The sequence below is a fragment of the Chelonia mydas genome, chromosome 13, assembly GCF_015237465.2.
Source record: "Chelonia mydas isolate rCheMyd1 chromosome 13, rCheMyd1.pri.v2, whole genome shotgun sequence".
NCBI classification, from domain to species: domain Eukaryota; kingdom Metazoa; phylum Chordata; order Testudines; family Cheloniidae; genus Chelonia; species Chelonia mydas.
The window spans coordinates 8,561,004-8,584,169 of NC_051253.2; the positions used below are offsets into that span (position 1 = coordinate 8,561,004).

At 41.0% G+C, this 23,166-nt stretch overlaps 2 protein-coding genes and 1 long non-coding RNA gene across 6 annotated transcripts in view; 2 read left to right on the plus strand and 1 right to left on the minus strand.

Moving 5' to 3' along the window:
- LOC114019480 overlaps positions 1–9,498 on the plus strand; it is a 32,713-nt gene extending 23,215 nt beyond the window's left edge. For 3 of the 4 annotated variants that reach the window (XR_005227887.2, XR_003564536.3, XR_006285623.1), the window contains 3 exons: positions 1,523–1,670; positions 1,793–1,889; positions 3,545–9,498. This is a non-coding gene — a long non-coding RNA (uncharacterized LOC114019480). The remainder of the gene's footprint in view (positions 1–1,522; positions 1,671–1,792; positions 1,890–3,544) is intronic. The other variant, XR_006285622.1, reaches the window with a different exon arrangement.
- Positions 1–12,767, minus strand: part of SS18L1 (SS18L1 subunit of BAF chromatin remodeling complex) — a 34,743-nt gene extending 21,976 nt beyond the window's left edge. The window contains exons 1-4 of the mRNA XM_007059794.4: positions 12,378–12,767; positions 5,728–5,804; positions 3,277–3,361; positions 1,991–2,135 (exon numbers count right to left, since the gene is read on the minus strand). Of these exons, the coding sequence (XP_007059856.2) occupies positions 1,991–2,135; positions 3,277–3,361; positions 5,728–5,804; positions 12,378–12,446 (376 nt within the window). The 5' untranslated portion in view covers positions 12,447–12,767. The remainder of the gene's footprint in view (positions 1–1,990; positions 2,136–3,276; positions 3,362–5,727; positions 5,805–12,377) is intronic.
- Positions 12,768–13,025: 258 nt separating this feature from the next.
- PSMA7 (proteasome 20S subunit alpha 7) lies at positions 13,026–22,764 on the plus strand. Its single transcript, XM_037915905.2, has 7 exons — positions 13,026–13,285; positions 16,510–16,636; positions 17,949–18,073; positions 20,317–20,439; positions 21,373–21,492; positions 22,118–22,180; positions 22,520–22,764. The coding sequence occupies exons 1-7, from the start codon at positions 13,190–13,192 to the stop codon at positions 22,610–22,612; spliced, it is 747 nt and encodes a 248-aa protein (XP_037771833.1). The 5' UTR covers positions 13,026–13,189; the 3' UTR covers positions 22,613–22,764.
- The last annotated feature ends 402 nt before the right edge of the window (positions 22,765–23,166 follow it).

Below are 23,166 nucleotides of genomic sequence, written 5' to 3' on the forward strand. Positions count from 1 at the left end.
AGGGGTCGGCAACCTGCGGCACGTGTGGCACTCTGCTGCCAGGTGGGGTCCTGGCCGCCCGACCCACTCAGCCCGCTGCCGGCGTGGATGGATGGAACCCTGGGCCGGCAGTGGGCTGAACGGGCCGGTGGCCAGGACCCCGCCTGGCAGGAGCTGGCAGACAGAACCCCAGACCGGCAGCGGGCTGAGCGGCTCAGCGTACTGCCAGTCTGGGATTCCGTCTGCCGCCCGTGCTGCTGGTCCGGGGTTCTGTCTGCCGGCCCCTGCCAGCTGGGCTCCTGGCCACTGGTCCCACTCAGCCCGCTGCAGGCCCAGGATTCCATCCATCCAGGCCGCTCACAGGCAGGGTCCCAGCCGCTGGCCCTGCTCAGCCCACTGCCAGCCAAGGGTTCCGCCTGCCACCCACTCTGTCAGTCTGGGGTTCCGTCTGCCAGCCCCGCTCAGCCCGGGATTCCGTCCATCCAGGCTGGCAGCGGGATGAGCGGGGCCGGTGGCCGGGACCCCAGACCAGTAGCACCGGTGGCAGATGGAACCCCAGACCAGCAGTGCGCTGAGCCACTCAGCCTGCTGCCAGTCTGGGGTTCCGTCTGCTGGCCCCTGCCAGCCGGGGTCCCGTCTGCCAGCCCCGCGCAGCCCGCTGCTGGCCCGGGGTTCCGTCTGCCGCCTGCACTGCTGGTCTGAGGTTCCAGTTCACCGGCCCCGCTCAGCCTGCTGCCAGCCCGGGTTCCGTCCATCCAGGCCGGCAGCGGGATGAGCGGGGCTGGCGGCCGGGACCCCAGACTGGCAACACGGGCGGCAGACGGAACCCCAGACCGGCAGCGGGCTGAGTTGGGGTTCTGTCCACCAGCCCCTGCCAGCCGGGGTCCCGGCCACCAGCACAGCTCAGCCCGCTGCCAGTCAAAGATTGCCAACCTCTGATGTAGCTTCTTAGTGCACAGAACAATCCTTGCTGACTGATTTCTGTTGTTACTGAGTACCAGGCAGGAAGAACACTGCAATAGGAACGCCCAGAATAAACTTTAAAGGTCCAATTCTTTAAAATGCAAAACTATTCTAAGTAGGACTCATCCATTAATTTACAGAGACACTAGTAATTTGAACAAAAAAATAGCTAAGTAGTTTCATGACATACATCTGCCCCATAGTCCTCGGGCCAATGTTTTTGGAACAATTACGTTTTCCTATGTTTAAAAACTTGTTTTTCCTCTCTAATACTTTGTGAAAGACCAAGGCAAAGGGAGAAAACTGACTAAATGATTATGAAGTGGAATAGTGAAACTGACCATACATCAAATGTCAAATATAGAAAAAAATAGAAAAAAAAATCTCTTTTCTTTCAGTTACATTCATTTACGGTGCTCTTGCAACAACACAGGTATAAAAAATTCATACAGAAGTGTGTTTTTTAAGTTTACAGTTTTCCATTAAAAGTTCTATGTAAGCTATTTGGTTATACTATACAACATTTTAAAGGCTACTCTAAAAAAGGAAGACTAATGTAACTGCATTTTATTTTTGAAAGGGTACTTATCTTAGAAGAATTCTGAAGTCTGAGGACCTAATCTTGCAGTTTTTACTCATGGAAACAATCCCTGCTCACCCTATCCATCCCATTGACCTTTATGGGGCTGCTTGCATGAGTGCAAAAGGGTTGCACCATACAACTCAATGTATGTTTATTAGTAAAACTATTATGGTATTTAATTTTGAAGTATCTTTTTATTGGTGATTTTCATTGCACGTTTTAAAATATTTTGTTTCACATTTATTTCCCCTACATAAATTTATTAAGTGGACTGGAGCACTTGCAGAATCCAAGCAGCAGTATAAAACTGTAGCCATTTTGTGAATATTTCAGCATGTGCCTGAAATTCCCATGTGGCTGAAAGGTGAGTTACAGAGCTGTAAAAGACCTCTTCTAAGTATATTCTGCATTAATGATTTTGTTGCTGGGCAACCATAAAGCAGCACAAAGGGGAACAGAGCTCACCATTGCTAATCTGACTCTGCATGAGGGAGGAAGGAGGAAGGCCTGTCCCAATTGCATCACTGAGATTGCTCTGTGAATGGAGAGATTGGTTGGATGCATTCTGAGTCATTCCTCCTGGGCCCAAATTCATGTTTTGCGTTGGTGGCTGCAAACAACAAGAAGGGGAAGCAGATTTTTGGTTAGGTTTTAATTAGAAAAATAATAACCCTGAAACTAACCTTATTATGAATACAAACTGACTCATCTGAAAGTGTGCTTCCAGATTTTAATCTTACAGATTTGGGGCCTGATCCTGCAAACCTTTATTCACATAAGTATTCCTTATTAGCCACTGGAACAATTTACCAAGGGTTACGGTGGATTTTCCATCATTGGAAATTCTTAAATCAAGATTGGATGTTTTTCTAAAAGATGTTCTCTAGTTCAAACAGGAATTAACTCAAGGAAATCCTATGGCCTGTGTTATGCAGAAGGCCTACATGATCACAGTGGCCCCTTCTGGCAGCAGAATCTAAGAAAATATGGTCTCAATCCTGCAGTTCCTATGCAGGCAAAAATGCCTTTGAAGTCAGTGGGAGTTTTTCCTGCAAGAGTACTGCAGAAACAAACCCCATATCTTTAGATCACAGCTGTCAATCTGGCATAGGCATTTTGCATGATTCTGTCACTGAAGTCAATGACAAAGCTGCTATGGACTTCGGTGGTGCAGGACCAGACCTTTACAATAGGCGTATCACCAAAAAAACAGGCTGATAGTTTATGAAGAAACATTATGCAATATATAATCATGAACTGGTGGCAGATTTAAGGACCAATGTACTGGTACCTTTCAGGACTAGAAATGGCAGCCTTGTACCATGAGAAAGGGAAGTTTCCAGTGGCACACATAGCACTTGGTTAAACCCTAAGAAGGTCCTGAGATATTAGCACATACATTAGTGACATTTTAAAATACAGAAAAGCTATTTTTGGTTATTTAGAGATTTTTTAATAGACCTGTTGAACCCTGTACAGTTGGATTCATGGTAATTTAGGTACCTGGCTCTGCAGGTGGCAGGATTAAAAAAAAAGTCCCGATAAATATTTAAAAATCAATAAAAACTTCCATAGAGTAGTTTTTCTATTACTGTCCGTTGAAATCCAGAACTTTTTTTTCAGTATTTTTTTCCTAAAAAGGTTTATTAAAAATGGCTAACTAGTAACAGCTTTTTGTCACCAATCAACACTCAAATAATTGTCTCCTTGGTATAGTTAACATTGTATTTGATGTTAGTATTGGTACTTACTGCAGGAAGCAGGGACTGCATATTCTGGTTAGAGTCTGCTATTGTTGCCAGGTAAACCAGGTTTCTGTGCAAGATTTGTTGGTATCTAAAAGATAAGGAATAGAGCTTACTTTGGGAAGACTTAGCAATACCAACATATCCCATTTCATGAATTCATTGCAGCCTTGGCTTCTCTGTGCTATCTATAACTCATCGGTAAATGTAAATTAGCCCACTCTCTTCCCATCTTAATAATAATAATGACCATTTCTGTCCTGCCTCTTTTCAGAAAGTCTCAAAATACTCAGCAACTGTTTTACAAACAGGTAAATTCAGCAAGTAAAGTTGGTGAGAGAGACAAGCTTTCAAGCTTACACAGAGCTTTTTTTGGGGTCTCAATAAAATATATTACCTCGCCCACCTTGCCTCTCTAATACCTTGGGACCAGCATGACTACTACAACCCTGCATACGTACTTGTTTGAAAACCCACTGAACGAGTGGCAGAGACAGGTATTGAGCCTAGAGACTTGATTTCTTGTCCCCTGATCTAACAACTGGTCACTTTATGTCAACACAGTCCTAAAGAGTATAAATTCTGGAGCTCCAGAAAACAAAACCTTTTTGCCCTGCAAGCAAGCTCAGGAGAACAACACCCTTTCAAGAGTGCTTTAACTCGCATGCTTACTGCCATCCACTAAAACCATCTGAAACATTCATGCTTCCTCCCAGTCATCAGTGAACTTGAAAAGATCGTGATGAGAAGCAGGAGAGAACCTAGAAACAAAACATTAAAAACTGTGCCACTGTCCCAGGAGGAAATTCAAACTTCTGGAAGCTGGAGAGGCACCAAAAAAGCAAAAGGTAACTTCTTTTACTGTATGACTTTTCTTTTGATGGGCGGTGGGGGAAAATGAGGTAGCAAAATGAATCCAGAACAGTGACAAGAATGAAAGTGATGGAAAGGAGGAGAGAAGCATGGTGCAGAGAAGGTACCTGAACTCCTAAGGCTTTGAGTTATTTTTTAGTGTTCAGGATCTTTTGTGAGTAAATACCAGTGCAGGAAGTAAATACCCATCTCCCTACAGAAAAGGATTCAGATCTCCTGTGATGAAGTCTTGAATCATTAGCACATAACAAGGCAAATGCCTCTCTCTCTGTATACACACTTTCCTTTTTGAAAGAATAACAGCTTTCTCATGCCTGCCCTCCCTCAACTTGACCCCTCATTGGGCAGGTTTGGCCTGTTCCTACTGAAATCTAATCCATGTTTACAGTAAAAGTGCATTGCCTTCATGATTAAGAACAATAAGTAGTGATGGAAACTAACAAGCCCTTATTCATTTTATTTTGACATGGATCACCAAAATCCTTGATCTTTAAAAATTAAATCCCCTTCTGATAAAACTATATTATCAACTTTGTGCATACTATAAAATAATTACCTACCTTCTGATATTTATCTCCTTTATTTTGCCATAATCCTACATTCACACATCCTTATAATTATTTTTGTAAGCGATGTGTTGAGAATATTTTAAAGACTAATCATTTTCTTTATGAGTTTACAGAATTATATACAGACCTACAGTCTTATGATATTCTTATGTTATGTCTCCCCTGACTGTACATGCATAACGGGAGTTACCTGTATATGCCTCATAAGAGGAATATACCCTTTAAGGGCAAAACAGATCCTAGCTTTCATTTTCATATGGTAAAGACTCTTTTCACACACTAGTTGGGGATGTTTTTAAAAACAGCATAAATGTGGTATCATTCAATAATAGCCCAAACCTATGAGTTTTGCCTGCATCATGAGTGCAGGATTGGGTCCTAAAAGAAAATACTGTCTTTTCCAGGCAAAACCCCAAATTTCCCACAATTCACTTCTACTTCAGATATAGCCTATGGGGCCAGTCCTGCAGTTGATCCACACTTGATTTCAGTGGGAATTCTGCATGCAAAATAATTCAGGATCAGGTCGACATAAATTTCAGATTATTCTTCATGTTTTTTAAAAATCAAAACTGCCATGATCCTTCCTCATTCCCAGTGTTGCTCTTCCACTGAGGACAGTGATGTGCAAGTCACAAACTACGGTCAGTTTTAAAATTTTCCTTTGAGAACTGATGAACTATTCAACTTTCTTGCTTATTTTCAGAAGGTGTTCTTTACCTCTTATCACCAACACCACTACTGTCTTGATTTCTGCACAGATTTTCCTTTGCTTTGATATATTATTGCTCCTGATATTTTGTACAACTACATTGCTCAAAATATCCAAGATGAAAAAAAATACTGTGTCCCAAGAATAATTTATACTTGTTGACACATGGTAAATCTTAGAAAATTAGCACTCCATGTACTCTTGCCAGTGGCAGTTGTGCAACACTATTCAGAGTATTCTTCTTGCACTTTGTTGTAAGAACAGGAATAATATCCAAAATATTCCAAAGTAAATAATACTCACTGAGTACATTCTGCTGTTTTGCCTTTGCTCTGATAGTCCATAATACACTGTATTAAGTGGTGATTTTCATCTAGCATCTGGATAAAAAAAAATGATCAAAATACTTGTTACTATGCGATAAGACTAAAAACACATCAAGTTCTGCTATATGTTTCTTCCTTCTGTGATATTCCACTTTCACTCGGTCTTAGCTTGATGGTTCTTTGTGCATGTCTGTTGCCTCCAGGTATTTATGAAGTTCCTAGACTGGAACAGGAATATTAATATGGAATCAAAACTTCCAACTACTCCCCAAAGTCAAATTTATTTATTGAACATTACTATAAAATAAACTCCTGAGGGGGGAGTCCATTTTGTGTTAATCTTAGTCTGTAACTATTATATCTTATGCCTGAACAGAAATAACAGAACAGAAAAATATGACCAAAAAGATAAAAAACTTCCTTATTAAAATACTCAGTGCATTGCTCTGGTTTCAGAGTACAATTTTTATGAAAGGTTCACTAAACACAACCCACAAAATTTTACAATTTGAGTTCATTTTAAATGGAGGAAAAATCAGAAATGAAAGATGATACATCTTATACTACTTAAAACATGTTTCCATAAAATTACAGCTCACAAAAGTTGTACTGTAGGCTTACATCTCATTGGTAGTTAATACTGTAAAGAATAAATATGTCAATACTATTTCTGTATTTTAGGTAGTGATTATTATTACCTAACATTAATATTGTGGTGGAACTAAGAGGGCTCAAACAGGTGAAGTCCCTATTGTGCTAGGTACTGTACAAAGATATAGTAAACAGTCCCTGCCCCAAAAGCTTACAGTATAAAATATGTTGGATGTTTGATTTAAAAATACACACATGAATATAAACAAATTGCAACATTAACCTTTTTATGCCATCATCCCTTTTGCATTCCAGGACCATGGCCTTATGAATGCATATCTGTTCTGCTCATCTTTAGGAGATAATGTAGGTTGTACATCCATGTGAGCCCACTAAGACATACTGTTACAGTTTGCTAGAAAGATTCTTGAACAGTAGCAATCCCTGAGGCTACTCTGGATCCTTCTATAAGATATGGAAAAAGGCAGATATGTAGATACCATGGGAGGAGTCTGGACTCTACAGGTAAAGGGAGCATTGACCCCCTCTCTCCCCCCCCAGCATGTACTGTATTTTGTGCCAATCACCAGCTCCATATCTAAGCTCCAGAATCCTATATGGGAGTGTCACAAGAACATATTTAAATTTTACATTTTTTGTTGAATTTGGGAAGTTTCCTTTCTTGCATTTAGTGACAATTACAAAATGCAAGAAATGAAACCTGACAGATATGACAGTTATAAAACCTCAACCTCCTGGTATTTGCATATAAATCTATGTTTCATAGATGATGGGGACAGGCTAACAAGTCTGCAGGCACAGAAAACTCCTAAGGTATTTGCCGTGTGCCTCACTGTTCTTTAAGCCACAAAGGATCGCCAAATAGATACTTCACAAAGGGCTGTGTAATTGGGCCATGGGGCACCCTGTGGCTTTTAAACCAAGTAGACCCACTGACTGATCCCCATCTGATCCTTATAGCCTGCAGCTGCAAACTGTGCAATCTGTCACAATTAGCTCAGGAGGCCCCAGTTTAATAAATTAGGGGAGGTCCTTTTATCTGAATATGCAATTCCCTTGATCTGGGATATGAAACATATATACATGAAAACATTCACTTCAGAGCCCTTTTAAAAGTAACCACCTAAGAGCAGCTACTCCTAGTCTAGAGGAGACATAACTCCTAGATTCCCAAAAAACTGCACATCAGCCAGGGTACAAGTCTAGGCAGCTTTCAGAGTATCTCTGTATGGTCTCACACCTCATTCCACCCCATCTCCAAAATGCCTTTGCATGTTCCATAGGCCATGGAGCAGGCTTGCTGCAATGCAGTGCAGCACGTGAAGTAACTTCTGCTACAATGAGTAACCTATTTGTACACAAGTGGTCTGCAAGATACAATACTTATGGAACAGCCATGAGAACCTCTGTTTAGTATTGGGACCAAGAGTTATATGAGCTCCCTTTGCCATGCATCTCAAATCCACTGGTTCATATGCATGATTTTTTAATAGCCTTACAACATATGTCTGAGTTGAGCTATGTATTTTCTCCAAGTATTTCTTCCTCAGGAACACATTTCACACAATGATTCCCAAATTGATCCTTCTACAACAACATCAGGAAAACTGTGTAATTCCCCTGCCAGTTATGTACAATTTTTAAAGGGTCTATTCTGAAATATGGATCTTTCCTTTTCCATTTATTGGAAACATAAGCCCTGCCCATCATCACAGCAAAGAGTGGGTTAATAACCATTTTAATCAAATAAATTCATCTCCTTTATCTCAAACCTCTGAACCTGAGTAAAAAGCTTTGATGGGGCCAATAATACAGCCTTTATAGCTCCCCACTGTGGAGGCTGTTAAAAAATCTTACATGCTAGTAAAGTAGTTATAAGTCTGATGATAGTTGTTTTAAATGGGCAACAAGCCATCAGATGGTTCTGTTCTAATTAAAAGTTATGTGGTGGATTTTAGAGAAGTTTGGCCATAATACAGCTTCATCCATATCTTTGTTGAGCCATTTGCTGTGCATTTTTATAGTACATTTATAGGCATATATATTTTTAGAGGATTTAGCTAAAGTATACAACACTACAGAATCAATGGGTTTACTCTGTAGTCCTTAACGCCAGATAGATTGTTGCCAGGCAGAGGCAGTTTCTCCACTAAATATCTGCATCTGATTCTAAAATACCTTTAAAAAATATCCGTGGAACCGTATCATTGTCAGACAGTAAACATACTTTTACAGAGATTAAGTTCACATAAAATAATTTCAGACTATCCAGCCCGGCAGTACAGCAAATTAAGAAGCTAGCATGTGAAGCATACTGCACTTGAAGAAGCACAATTTGAAATCTGCATCACTGACTAGATTGAAACTGCATTCACAGGAGAATTACATCACTCAATGTGTTTTTGCTCTTTGAAGTAGTTCTGTTCTGAGATAGAGAAAAATTTTGAGTAACCATGCACCAGTGAGATGATGCATGGCAGTAGAATAGATCAAAAGCTTCAATGGACTAGTCTATGCCTTAAGCAAGTTCTAGAGTGGTTAACTTGTTTCCAAAAAATTAGTGTTCCTGGGCAAAATGCAAGACAAAGCATTTCATCATACAACCTACACTGCCTAAAATTCACATTTTGCTTATTGTAAAATGGTTTCAAAGACGGAATTATTTTGGTCTCCACCAATTTCTTATTCTTGCGAATACAGACTAACACGGCTGCTTCTCTGAAACCAATTTCTTAGTGAGTTTAAGGTCTGCTATAGTATTTTTTATTATTTCCTTGATAATTTGTGGTGAACTTTCTACAAGTGAAAGAATGGCGAGATAAAAGAGTAAAGAAAGCAATATTTATAAAATTAGGGCCTGATCCGGCAAACAACTTAGATTTAGATCCTCAAAGTATTTAGTCACCTAACTGCCATTGAAATTAATGGAAGTTAGGCACCTAATTACCTTTGAGGATCTGCACCTTACTTATCAGGCATAGTCTATACTACTGTGCGTAGTCCCATTAAAGTCAATCATAAAGATGTGCATGGTTGTAAGTACTGATAGTAAGTGCTTGCATGATTGTGCCTGTGTTTTTAAATTTACTTTATCAGGAAATGTGAAACATTCATTAAATATTTTCCACACAAAGTTAGTATTAATTCATCCATATAGCTGCGTGTTCTATTTAAGGGATCATTCTTGACAAATTTACATACAGCCAAAGGACCAAACATGGAAAAATTGGCAAAAGCAGTATTATCATATTCCTGTCTTCTAGCCAACAGCAACCCCACACACAGCTCAAGATTTCTCTGGCTTCTGTATTTGTGCAGACAGAAGGGGTGTGTCATAGGGGTGTGTCATTACCAGGCATGGGGGCGTACTTGCAGATCACATACCCTGCCTGCTAGGGTTCGCAACATCCCTCTGTGACTCCTGTCATGAAGGGTCTGAGGAATGGAGGTTCTGTTGTATCCTGATGTGGCAGACCTTCAGGGTGTACCTACCTCCCGGAAGGTAATGGGAGGAGTCATAGTCATGGCAGACATGATCCACATTTCTCCTTTACGTTTTCTACTATGCACTTATGCACACACGGGAACCTGGATTTCGCACTGAATCTTTATGAGCAAAATACTCCTGTCTGATTCACAGTGAAGCTCTTTGTTTCATATTCTGCATTCATGCTGCAGAAATTCCCAGTGCAGAATTGGTGGAAAATAGAAAACAGCTCTGCAGAGCAGCATGGAGAGGGTAACTTTGCTGAAAAACATTACTTATCTTATAGGATGCGAGAAAACCTTTTAAAGTATCACTAATAAATGTCTCAGCTGATAGCAAACTCACATCTAGGAAAGCAGGCTTAGAGATCAAGTCTCATCTATGGATGTGTGTTCATATCAAGTACTGGCACTCCGGTGATACATTAAAAGCTTGCTGCACTAATAAAAGGGCTCTTTGTGTGCGATAATAAATTTAAATCCATTTTGCTCATTGCAAAAAGAATAGGGAATAGTTCTGGTGTCCTGACAGTTACTACATTAAAAAAGGACAAGGTTCTGATCTCAGCTGCACGGGAGTACATATAGGGTTAACGTCAATGCCCAGCCTTGCTCATGAGCTAATGCTAGGTACACAATCACCAATTCTGCAATCCTAGTGGTTCAAAAAGTCTCACTTTCTTCAAGGAAAGTTTTGTGTAAGTAATGTAGTATTGGAATAGTAAAGGCTTTGAAGGAGCCATTGAAATTGAGTTAGTAACATGTATGATGAAAATTAGTTGCTTATGTATTTAAACATACAAGTAAAAATTGTGCATTTTTGTGAATTTTTTTTTATTTAACTGGTATACAATTTTGGCTCCTAAAGAGAACACTGTTTTGGATTCCCAAAGTTAGTGTCCCACAATTAGTTTTGACCCCGACTTCTAATCTATGATTATAAAGCCCACAGAGTTATTTATGTGCTTGTTTCCAGACAAAAACTTCAGTGCTTTTTGAAAAAGAAAATTGCTCCACATTCATGAACAATTCAACAGCTCAGCATACATGAGTAAAGTAACAAGTCATTGAGTGTACCTGATAGAGGGAGTATTTTTTATATTTGAAACAAAATAGATTTCAGTTCCAAGATATCAATGCTTTGAAAATTGAGAGAATTATGAAAATTCTTTAATTGTCCTTTTTCATGGAAATTAATCAAAAGTCATTTTAAAAGGACTACATTAAATGAATTGTGAAAGTCTATCTTAAATACACAAACATCCAGAGTTAAGGATAAAACTCCATCCTTAACCACTAGTGCCTAAATATTTCAGCATTTAAAAGTAAGTGGATGTGATCCCAATATCACATGTGCGGCAAGACAAAGACACAAGGAGATGAATTTCAGATTGAATCTCCTGGTATTTACAGATGTACACCAGGCTCTTAACTCTCTTTAAGGTAGTTTGTCCTGCCTTAATTCTCCCGTACTTTGATCATATCCTCCATTGAGATTAATTCCCCTATAATTCATAAAACTGACAATAGATGATCGCTTGGCTCTGGAAGAAATGCTGATGAGCAACTGATTACTCTCTCAGCACTGACACCTTTTGTGCGTGAGTCTGTTCACCATTATAATTTATAAATGAGCCATATTAGACCTTTATTCCTTAGTTCCACTGCACTGACTAGACAACCTCCTGCACAGCCAGCATTTCTAAAGCAGAGCAAAGCATGACATAAAATACACAGTGGAACTAGAAATTACAGATACTGTTTAAGTAAACCAGACCGAGGGCACAGACATGTTCTGTATTGACATCTCCACACCTCTTCCATTATTTACAGTTATCTCACCAGTATCTCACACCAGGCAGGTGGCAGGTTAGTGAGAGTAAGTATGTATCTCCCCACCCTTCTGTTATTTTCTTACAAATACCCATCATAACTTCCAAAGTCGGTACCCTCAGCTTTGGCCTCCAGACAAAACCCAGGCTGAGTCCGCAGAGAAAATCCTTTAAAACCTTTACCTGCTAAACATTATACATGAACAACTGCAATTCCTAATAAAAAACCTTTGGAGGATGGCAATGAGCATCTTTATTGCAACACTTCAGTACCTCCCTCCATATTTTAAAAGATTAAAATCCTGCAACCATTAAAAAAAAACAACTTGTCAATTCACTGAGACAATTTTTTTTTGTTAAGAGCTTATATGCGGTCCAAAATGTGCAGATCCCTGCTTGCAATTTATCCCTGGCATTTTTTTTCTTTGCAAGCACGAAAGATAATATGCAGTGAATTTTCTATTCTGCAGATCCTTCTCTGGCTGCTTCCCTTCTCTCTTTTTGCAGTGATCTGAACACCTTTGCTTTGTTCCACCTCCTCCTCCTCCTCCCCCCTCCAGCTGTCCATCTTCCCAACCCTTGCAAATTCACTAGTTTTCATGATCACTTTAGAATTAAGCCTCCTTCCCCAGCCACAGCACCACAGAGGGGATATATAAATAACATTTCTTGTCTGTATAAAAGCATGCTTTTTTACCTTCTGGATAGTTTGCTGGGTGACCTCCCCTTTGCCTCTCGGGCGAGCAGAAGCAAAGGCAACCGACATGGTGGGGTTTTTTAATGTGTCTATAATATATTGCTCCTAGGCTCTAATAATATTGTTATTATCTGGCTGCTATTGCTGTGCAAAGATTCTCCGCAGTGCATGGGGAGGGGAGCCAGCGCAGATGGTACAATCTGTGCCCTGCAATGAGCCAGGGGCACTGCACCACGAGCCTGCATGCACCACCCTCGCCCTGATCCCAAAGCAAGGTGGGGAGCCAGTTGCTGAGATTTGGGGAGGAGGAGTAAAGGCAACCGAGTTGTCCCCCCCTCTTCCCCTCCTCCCCTTTGATCTGCACATGGTGCATCCCTGCTGCTGGGTTTCCTGTCGCAGGCGAACAGCATCTTTCTGCCTTTGCCAACAGCGGCCGAGTGCGTCAAGTGCGTAGGAAAAGAAGCAGGGTACGCCAAGCGCGTGGGGGGAAACAGACCCCACGATCAGCCTAGTGCATACGTCAAATGCGTAGGGGAGGCTGACAGCAACTTGGTACGCCAACGGCGTAGCCAAGACGCCTGGCATTCCAGGTTGCCTGCGATCCTCCTGCCAAGGACATACGTCAGGATGGAGATCCGCCTACACATTTGGCGCGAGGGCCGCCTTCGGCGTGCGGTGCGCACGGCGCGGCTCCGGAAGCGGCGCGCGCGGCAGGGCGGGGGATGAGTGTGCTGTTTTGAGCGGAGGGAAGGAGGCGGCTGGTTCCGGTCTGGGCAGCTCGGCGGGCCCCGGGGAAGCGGCGGGCCGGAGTCATGAGCTACGATCGGGCCATCACCGTCTTCTCGCCGGACGGCCACCTCTTCCAGGTGGAATACGCGCAGGAGGCGGTGAAGAAGGGCTCCACGGCGGTGAGTGAGGGCCGGGGCCGGGCCGCGCCGCCTCGCCTCGGGGAATGGCCGCCGCTCCGAGGGCCGCGGGGCGAGCGTGGAGGGGGCGCCCGCGGGCAGGGCTCGAGCGGGGGGGGGTGTCTGTGGAGAGATGGGGGTACCTGAGGGAGGGGTGGTGCGGAGAAGGGGCCGGGGGCAGTAATGGGGGGCCTGCGGGAGGGGGAGATCGGGGGGCTGGGCGCCGTAGAGGGGCCTGGGGGGAAGGGGAGGGGAAGGGGCTGGGCGCCGTAGAGGGGCCTGGGGGGAGGGGAGGGGAGGGAAGGGGCTGGGCGCCGTAGAGGGGCCTGGGGGGAGGGGAGGGGAGGGAAGGGGCTGGGCGCCGTAGAGGGGCCTGGGGGGAGGGGAGGGGAGGGAAGGGGCTGGGCGCCGTAGAGGGGCCTGGGGGGAGGGGAGGGGAGGGAAGGGGCTGGGCGCCGTAGAGGGGCCTGGGGGGAGATATGGGGATGTCTGGGGGGAATTGGGGCAGTAGTGGGGAGAACACGCCTGGCAGTGGTTGCATGTGGTGGGAGCACCCCGGGCGGGCGTGCGATGTATGACTGGACAGGAAGCTCCTGCGATCAGAGCCCGTTGTCTTGGGAAGCCCCCGCCCCATAACTCTTTCCCCAGGACACTGGCACAGCTGGGAGCTGGGTGACCAGCTACCGTTTGACCTTTGAGACTCTGCAGCTCCCTGTCTCCCACTAGAGAAAGCTGGACTGAGCGGGGGGGTGTCTGACGCTGCCAGAGCGTGTGTAGTGTGGGCTGGTCTGTGTACTAAAGCACACGAGGCAGAGCCCCTTTGGCTGTAGCTCTCTGAAGGAGAGAGCTTTAAAAAAAATGCTGGAGTTCTAAATATAATGAAACAAAATTCCTCATCTTGGGAAGAAAATAGAATATAATTGAAATGATCTACTATCCAGTCAGTAAAATCTCTCCATGCCAGAGCATAGGGTCCGACTTTGCTCCAATAATAATAAAACTACTGACATCTAATGGGAGTTTGCCAGTATAAAGTCTGCAGGAGCCCATTGTATATGGCAAGTTACTAGAAGATTGCTCTTGGGAGTTGGGAGCAAAGATCTTCTAGAACATAAGAATGGCCATACCGGGTCAGACGAAAGGTCATCTAGCCCAGTATCCTGTCTTCGGACAGTGGCCAATGCCAGGTGCTTCAGAGGGAATGAACAGAACAGGTAATCCTCAAGTATCCCTTACCCATTCCCAGCTTCTGGCAAACAGAGGTTAGGGACACTTCAAAGCATGGTCTCATGAATTCTTCTTTCTGTGCTGCTTACTTGCTATGGGCCCTTGGGCACATAACATCCCTGACTCCATTTCCTCACTTGCAAGATGGGGATAATGCCTACTTCACTATGATTGAGTGTCCATGCTGCTTGAAAACATGAAGTGCTGTGTAAATGCAAGTTGATGGTGGTGTCTGTTTGCAAACTGGAAATTATGAAACAGACATTCTTTTGCTTTTAAATGCTTTTAAAAATGAATCCCAAATGAGTGAGTTTGTGCCCAAGTGTATAATACTAACCTGTACAGTGACATAGGTGTGTTTGGCACTTTACGGATAAGGGCTTTTTTGGTAATGCACCTGTAAAGTAGATAATCTGTATTTAAAAAATTATCTGATGACAAACTTATTTTAAATACATTGGGGTGCTTATATTTTATTGAATAATTGTATCTGGCAGTGACACTACTACAAACTTGAGCCCCAAACCAGTAAGTCATTACAAGTCATTGAGGCAAATGGTGTGTGGAGGAATGAGTTCTGACAGCTGCTGCATGCCTTTTTGGCTACACGCTGTTTTCTACAAGATTGAACTAGCTGGGTAGCCTTGTATCTGGGGAAAAGGTGGGGGGGGGTGTAAATTTGTTCAGGGTGACAGCAATAGAAAAAAAATGGAAGGCCTGATTCACCAGAGCACTGAACCTTGTATAGCTATTTACACCAGTGCAAAGTAGGTGCAAAATGTTGCCACTTTACAAAGTTTAGGGCAACAGTGATTCAGGTGTGGAATTGTCCCACTGGGTGTACAGAAGTGAGTTTTTAATTACTTAATGTAGTTTTCTAACTGTGTGGGTTATTGTTTAGCAAAAGACAACGCTGAAAAACTGTGCATCTCTTTAACTCAGCAATAACAAAACAGCTGGAAAATTTTGATCGCTTTCCAAAATATTTGCATTTGGGAAGAGCATAACAAACTTCAAGCCCAAAGGAGAATTTCAGAAAGTAATGAGAATGTGGAAGTGTCCAATGTAATCTTGGCTGCAGCTCTCATTACGCGATAATCTGTAATATGGTAAGGTTGCAAGATCTATTGGAACATCATAAATCAGAGTGCTAAGAAAGAACCAAATTTTCCAGTCCCCTGTATGAAAAGCAGTGGGAATATGGGTTTAACAAAAAAGCCTGTTTTCCTAAATTTGGGAAAGGGGAGGTGGGGGAAGGAGTGCACAGGATGATCTAAGAGTTTGGTATATAGAAGAAGCAACGTATGGATGAGCTGCATTTATGCTTAGGACCATGGACCAACAATCTTAGTATGTTTTGGACCTGAGGAGCAACAGCTTGTATTTGGCTCTGACTTACTACCGTAACAAATACTCAGTTACGGCAGCAACAGTGTTCTTAATTCATCTTGGAATTAAGTATAAAGATGCAACTACATTACAAACACTAATGTATGCTCAGAGAATTATTCTGTGGCATATTCATGATAAAGCCTCACACTTGCCAATTTCTGCTGTTTTATATAATCTGAGACTGGGAGTGGCTGTGTCATTACACATATTGAATCTATTTCCCCATGTTAAGTATCCTCTTGTCAACTGTCTAAATGGGCCATGTTTTTCTCCTGCTGATAATAACTCATCTTAATTAATTAGCCTCTTACTCCACCTTTTCATATCTTTTTACTATATGTTCCATTCTGTGTATCCGATGAAGTGGGCTGTAGCCCACGAAAGCTTATGCTCAAATAAATTTGTTAGTCTCTAAGGTGCCACAAGTACTCCTGTTCTTTTTGTCTTATATCAGTTAATTTCCAGTTTGTTGTAGACTACAACATGGAGCAAAGCATTTGAAGCTTCAAATGGAATTAATACTTTTGTAGTCATTTCAAGAAAAGTCTATACCTATCGTAGGTCTGTTGGGTGTATCTTAACTGTCATTGGTTTTGAATGCATTGAAGGTTGGAGTACGAGGAAAAGAGATTGTTGTTCTTGGTGTGGAAAAGAAATCTATGGCAAAACTTCAAGATGAAAGAACTGTGAGGAAGATCTGTGCCCTTGATGACAATGTCTGCATGGCTTTTGCAGGTATGCAGTTTCTGACAGTTGAACTATTAAATACTCCTCTAGTAAGCCGGGAACAGGCTTTGGAATTAAAAGGTAGTTACTGGAGCATTGCTATACTGGATAGGGTTTATGAATGGTGAAAATCAAGTTCCTTTGGACAATTGGTGGAGGGGAGAAGAGGAGGGATTATATTTAGTTGTTTACTTATTTCCTTTGAATAAGATGCCTAAAGGGTAATTCTATAGAACCAGCAATTTAATGAGGAAAATATCCTTATGTTAGGAGCTTGTGTGATGCAATGGATTAAACATGAGGGTGAAAACTGGGAATTCCTGTATTTTAATTCCAGCTTTGGCAGAGGTGTGCATTGTGACTGAGGAGCGAGGAACAAATGGAGATAAAGTAAAAATTATTTGATCATCCATAAAATGGACATAATGTATATTAATAGGCTAAATTAAAGGAACTCTCCCCATTTGAATCTGACCAAGGTTAAATTTTACAAGCTATTATAAAACCAAAGTTCAGAATTAAAAAGACTCATTTTAAATGAATGGCTCTGCCTACAATGATTGACGCTCTAACCTTGCAACACTAAGAACTTGAAAGTGACTTAATTGACTTACATTGACAATGAAAGAATTTTGACTTGTCATTACTTATGCTGCTTATTTTTCATAACTCATCTTGGACAATGAAAGTTGTTAGTAACACAACTGTTCTAAAATACTATACAGTTGTAAATTATTACTCTTAGTACAGATATTCAAATCTGTAGGCCAAGGTATTCCTCTTTAGATTTAGACACATCTGTCATACTTGCAAACTAACTTTTACAGTTCTTAATCGTATATACCTATTACGGCAACAGTAGCATCAAACTTTCCCTCTAACCAAGAGGACTGGACAAGATTAATTTGGATCTGTCACCTGTGCTCATTATGAGGCAGTCCAGTATATAAGCAATCTTTACAGTATATATAGCAGAAATCTTTTTGAGGACAGACATTTTGCTAAACTGTTACTACTTGGACTACTGATAGTTTGCTAACAAATCTTCTGGACACTTGTTCGAGCATTTGTCTCTAATTCACAAGCATGAAAAATAAAAACTAAAATTAAACTTTGGTTTCACATCTTAGCTACTCAAAAATTACGGTACCTTCATGACAAGCCACATCTTGTCATCGTGACCCATGTCCCCTTTTTGTTACCCATCCCTCTTGTCTGAATGTAGATTGTGAGTCCCTTTCGGGCAGGACTGTCTATCTTATTTATCTATCTGGTGCTAAATACACATTTGAGCGCATAGTTAATCATATTATCATTGCAGGGCTCACAGCGGATGCCAGAATAGTTATAAATAGGGCTCGTGTGGAGTGTCAAAGCCATAGACTTACTGTGGAGGATCCTGTCACCGTGGAATACATCACACGTTACATCGCAAGCCTGAAACAGGTATATTAGACAACTCTCTGTACTGTTTCTCCATTCATTGCAAAAATACGGTATGGTGCCAGAGAATCAGTGGGTAAATAAAAGCTGACTTTGGTCCAAATTCTGCTGTTACACTAGTGAAAACCCAGGATAACAGAGCAGAATCTCTTCGTTGGATATTACTACTTTAGCTTCAGGCAAAGGGGAGAAACGGTTGTCATTGGTTTCTCCCAAAGATGGTCAAATCCAGAAAGTTAATTTGTGCTCATTGGGACCGCATTATTGCACTTCTCGTATTATGTATTAACAGTAGAAACATGCTGATCTGCAATTTTTAATTCACACAGATTGGTTTCTCCTGCTTGCCAAGATTTACTAGCAGAACACTGTAGTGAGACCTCATTATTAAGACACTTACAAAATACATTAAAAAATTCCTAGTGTATTATTAAATTTAAAATTAAATACAGTATCAAAATGGACAAATAGTATATTCCATGGTGCATTTTTTATTTAATCTCTTAGTAATGCATTAAACTCTGATCTCCACTATTTAGTAAGAGTCCAGTTTATGCATGGTCCATCTTTAGTGTAAGCTCTTACATATCAGAAAGGCAAAACATGTTTATATTCTTTCTATGAAAGTTTATTTTAGACTTCTATTTTACCACAAGGGAATAATCTCACATGTAATTATTTTTCATTCTGACAGATACACAAATATTTTAGGTTTCAGAGTAGCAGCCGTGTTAGTCTGTATTCGCAAAAAGAAAAGGAGGACTTGTGGCACCTTAGAGACTAACAAATTTATTTGAGCATAAGCTTTCGTGAGCTACAGATCACTTCCATCAGATGCAGAATGCATCCAATGGAAGTGATCTGTAGCTCACGAAAGCTTATGCTCAAATAAATTTGTTAGTCTCTAAGGTGCCACAAGTAATTCAAATATTTTAAAAACTTTACCTGTGGCTCAAATTCCTGCCAAAATAATTGGGCAAGAAAGCAGGATTGGGCCTCTCTACTGACGGAAATGGAATGTGGGTGCTCTTTAACATAGTGAAGCAACACCAGCTGTGGAGCAGGCTGCTTCTCATCACAAAGTATCTAAATTCTGAGAGACTTGGGATCTTGGCAGCTATTGGACTTAACACAAAAGTTACTGTTCTGTAAGAATCAGCATGTTTCAGCTTCACCTCCATGTCTTTTGGGGGTTTTTTAATGGGTTTTCTAAGTCATGTCAATACATATTAGTAAAGCTTTTTTTTTTTTTTTTTTTTTTTTTTTTTTGCATTCTTTCTGTGACCATCACATCTGCTAATCAATTTACACAAGTTACATTCCTAGATACCTCCTGAATATCTTAACATGAAACAAGAACAATGATATCTCACTTTTTTTTTAATGTGGTAGTAGTTAATTCAGAAGTATCTAAGAAAGGCTATTATTTTGGAACCATCCTCTTACCTGCTTTAGTTTATGGGTGACCTGCAGTAAAAGCAAATATTATCTTGAAACCTCAACAAGGGGAGAAAAGGTCCCAGTAACAAATTATAGGAAATACTTACAATAAACTGTCTTTTTATAAAAAGAAAAGGAGTACTTGTGGCACCTTAGAGACTAACCAGTTTATTTGAGCATGAGCTTTCGTGAGCTACAGCTCACTTCATCGGATGCATAGCATATCGTGGAAACTGCAGAAGACATTATATACACACAGAGACCATGAAACAAAACTTCCTCCCACCTCACTCCCCCGCTGGCAACAGCTTATCTAAAGTGATCCTCAAGTAGAGCCATTTCCAGCACAAATCCAGGTTTTTTCACCCTTCCCCCCCACACACACACATACAAATTCACTCTCCTGCTGGCAACAGCCCATCCCCCTTTGAAACCCCTCTTTATAATGCACATGATAATCAAGGTGGGTCACCTCCAGCACTAATCCAGGTTTTCTCACCCACACCGAGTGAGGTGGGAGGAAGTTTTGTTTCATGGTCTCTGTGTGTATATAATGTCTTCTGCAGTTTCCACGATATGCTATGCATCCGATGAAGTGAGCTATAGCTCACGAAAGCTCATGCTCAAATAAACTGGTTAGTCTCTAAGGTGCCACAAGTACTCCTTTTCTTTTTACGAATACAGACTAACACGGCTGTTACTCTGAAACCTGTCTTTTTATGTAACTTTTATACAACTACTACTTTAGAAATCCATATGCTTTGTAAAGAAGTTTCTGAAATAAGCTCTGTCTTGATTCTCATCAGCGATATACTCAAAGTAATGGCCGCAGACCTTTTGGGATCTCTGCACTTATTGTGGGATTTGACTTCGATGGAACTCCCAGGCTCTATCAGACTGACCCTTCTGGCACTTACCATGCTTGGAAGGTGAGTTGACTCTGTCTCCTGGCTGAGATTAAATGAAATGTCATTCAGCAGCTAATTTATCCTCTGGGGAGATCATATCTTGCTGGGAGATGGACTTGGTAGTTCTTATTCTATGTGTCTGAGAGCCAGTGGAGAGCTGTCTGTTGACATGGTGCTAGCTTGTCCGCTGCAAAAGTGTTCTAAGACAGCAACAAATATAATACTGTGGATGTCAGGTGACTACAAATAGGATGGAGGTGGTCTGCCCAACTGTGAATGGGAGAGAATACGTCCATTAGACAGAAACAGAATGTCTGTTAAAATGTGGTCAAGGGACAGAAAAGTTTGAATACTCCATATCTAATAGGTGTCTCATCTGTGATACTAGGTGAATTGTAAGTTTTTTATCTTCTGCCTGAAAATGTCAGCAAAAATCATCACACTTTGGTAAAATAACAAAATTTAGCACCAACTACATACTGTGCATGTTTATGCCCACTTTAATATGTAAAAATACTTGATTTTCATATTCCTTTCCTCTCTTCCTCCCCCCCCCCCCCCCCCATTAAGGTTGAGACTTAAAAGTAGTGACCAAAATTTAGTAGGGCTAGCAGCACACAGAATAAAACTTTACTTTGGAAATCTTACCCCATCCTCCTGAAAACACACACATGCTTATGTGGTGGTGTTTAAGTATCTTCCAACCCTTTTTTTATAGTGATCTTGGCTTCACTTGTTTTTTAACGTGGGTGAGTGGCAATGATACTATCAAGTAGGCTGTTGAATCTTCTGAATGGTTATTAATCCAGTCTTGCGATCATTATACGCACAACACGGTATGCGGTCTGTTGGGTATTTGCATCGTTTTCTGTTTGTATTTTCTCTATGAAGTGTACTTTAAAAAGTATTAAATCCCCCCAAACTTGTATCTACCACTTTCTGCAATTATTCTAGGCTAATGCCATTGGGAGAGGAGCCAAGTCCGTGCGTGAATTCCTGGAGAAAAACTATACTGATGAAGCCATTGAAACAGATGATCTGACCATTAAACTTGTCATCAAGGCTCTTCTTGAAGTGAGTCTGATTCAACAACCTGCTGATGGTTTCCTGTGTGTGTAGGCTGCTGTTTCTCAAGTCTATCCAGTTCATTCACCATAACTTCTAGAATTTATCATAAATGATATTCTCCATTCTAGTCTGAGGGCACTAGATACTGAGCTGTAGATTGAGCTACAAAACACTTCTTAAACAACCGATTTTTACCAGGACTGTGTAAGAATCTATCAGTTTTCTTGTGAAGAATAATTTTTTAAAGATCAGACTTAAGCTTTGGATATTGGCACACAAATTCATTCTGAACATACTTAAGCCATGTGCACTAGCTTATTCCTTGTGTTCGGTTGTATGCACTTAGAACTGAACGAATAACCCTACAACTCATAGTCCCTCGGACTTCTGAAGGAACTTTGAATTGGTGCAAGTGTACATAATCTATGCACTGAGGTGGAGTACAGTTCAGTAGACTAAAGAAGCTTATTATTTTGCAGTGCTAATATTTGTAATGAAATATGCAGCTCTGAGCTAATGGAAAGAGAAATGTAAAGTTCCCATCAGTGACTCTCTTAGGGAGACTTAATCAGAATTGATATATGGAATAGAATTTCTCATTCTAAACCTTTCAACTCTTTGGCTACTTCAGGTTGTACAGTCAGGTGGGAAAAACATAGAGCTGGCCGTTATGAGAAGAGATCAGCCGCTCAAGGTAACTGTTGTCGTTTTTAATAATATTGTTCACCTTCACTACTCCTCTGATGCTTGTTTCTCTACTGCTCTCCATGTAGAATTCCCATTGACTTCTACAGCAGCTCTGCATTTCAGGGCAGTTGCAGAATTGTATTTCTAACTAATACAAATACTCTCAACGTGCCTTGTAGTTTTGGAAGCTTCTTTTGCCTTTGTGTTTGCTTACAAATAGACCCTCGCTCCTGCACAATATTACAGTATTGATTTAATTCTTATCAGAAGTAGATCTTTCACATTCAAATAAAGTCTCTGTTGGTATCTTAAGGGTCACCTATGGTCTCTTTTGTTTGTTTTTAAGATTTTAAGTCCTGAAGAAATTGAGAAGTATGTTGCTGAAATTGAAAAAGAAAAGGAAGAGAATGAAAAGAAAAAACAGAAGAAAACATCATGATGAATGAAATCAAATGGCATAGCTGCTTGTTTTTAATTCAGATCATGGGTTATTCTGTACAGAGATGTAGGCGTTCCATTGACTCTCACGTACTGTGCCCCTCTGAGACATAAAATAAACCTACTGATTTTTTTTAAGCTTTTTATTTTAAATAAATCTACTTGTTCCTTGGATTTTAAACTAGGCTTATGCAGCTAGTTACAAAAGAGTGCTAGTAATCTATTAAAGGACAGAAAGGTATATTCACACCATTCTTATTTATAATCTCTCTTGAACCTTGCCACTGATATTCTTGTTCAATAATTATTTCCCACTATCACTCCTGCAATCTGGCTTGCTTATAATCCTAAATTGCTATCTCGTAGCATAATTATAAAGCCATAACAGACAGGCCCAACTCAGTGATTCTTTTTCTCATTTGACAATGCTTTTAATTTTACAAAAGTTCCTCATACGTGGTAATCTAGATTAGAAGTCATATTTGACAAAGTCATTTCTATAATAAAAACAAATCCGGGCTAAGCTGACTAGATTTAGCTGCTCTATCAGCAGAG

Excerpts from the sequence above, each read along its gene's own strand:
- PSMA7 (XM_037915905.2), top strand. The coding sequence starts at position 13,190 with ATGAGCTACGATCGGGCCATCACCGTCTTCTCGCCGGACGGCCACCTC. Across the intron at positions 16,637-17,948 it reads TGTCTGCATGGCTTTTGCAG|GGCTCACAGCGGATGCCAGA; the intron begins GTATGCAGTTTC and ends TTATCATTGCAG. Across the intron at positions 20,440-21,372 it reads GCACTTACCATGCTTGGAAG|GCTAATGCCATTGGGAGAGG; the intron begins GTGAGTTGACTC and ends CAATTATTCTAG.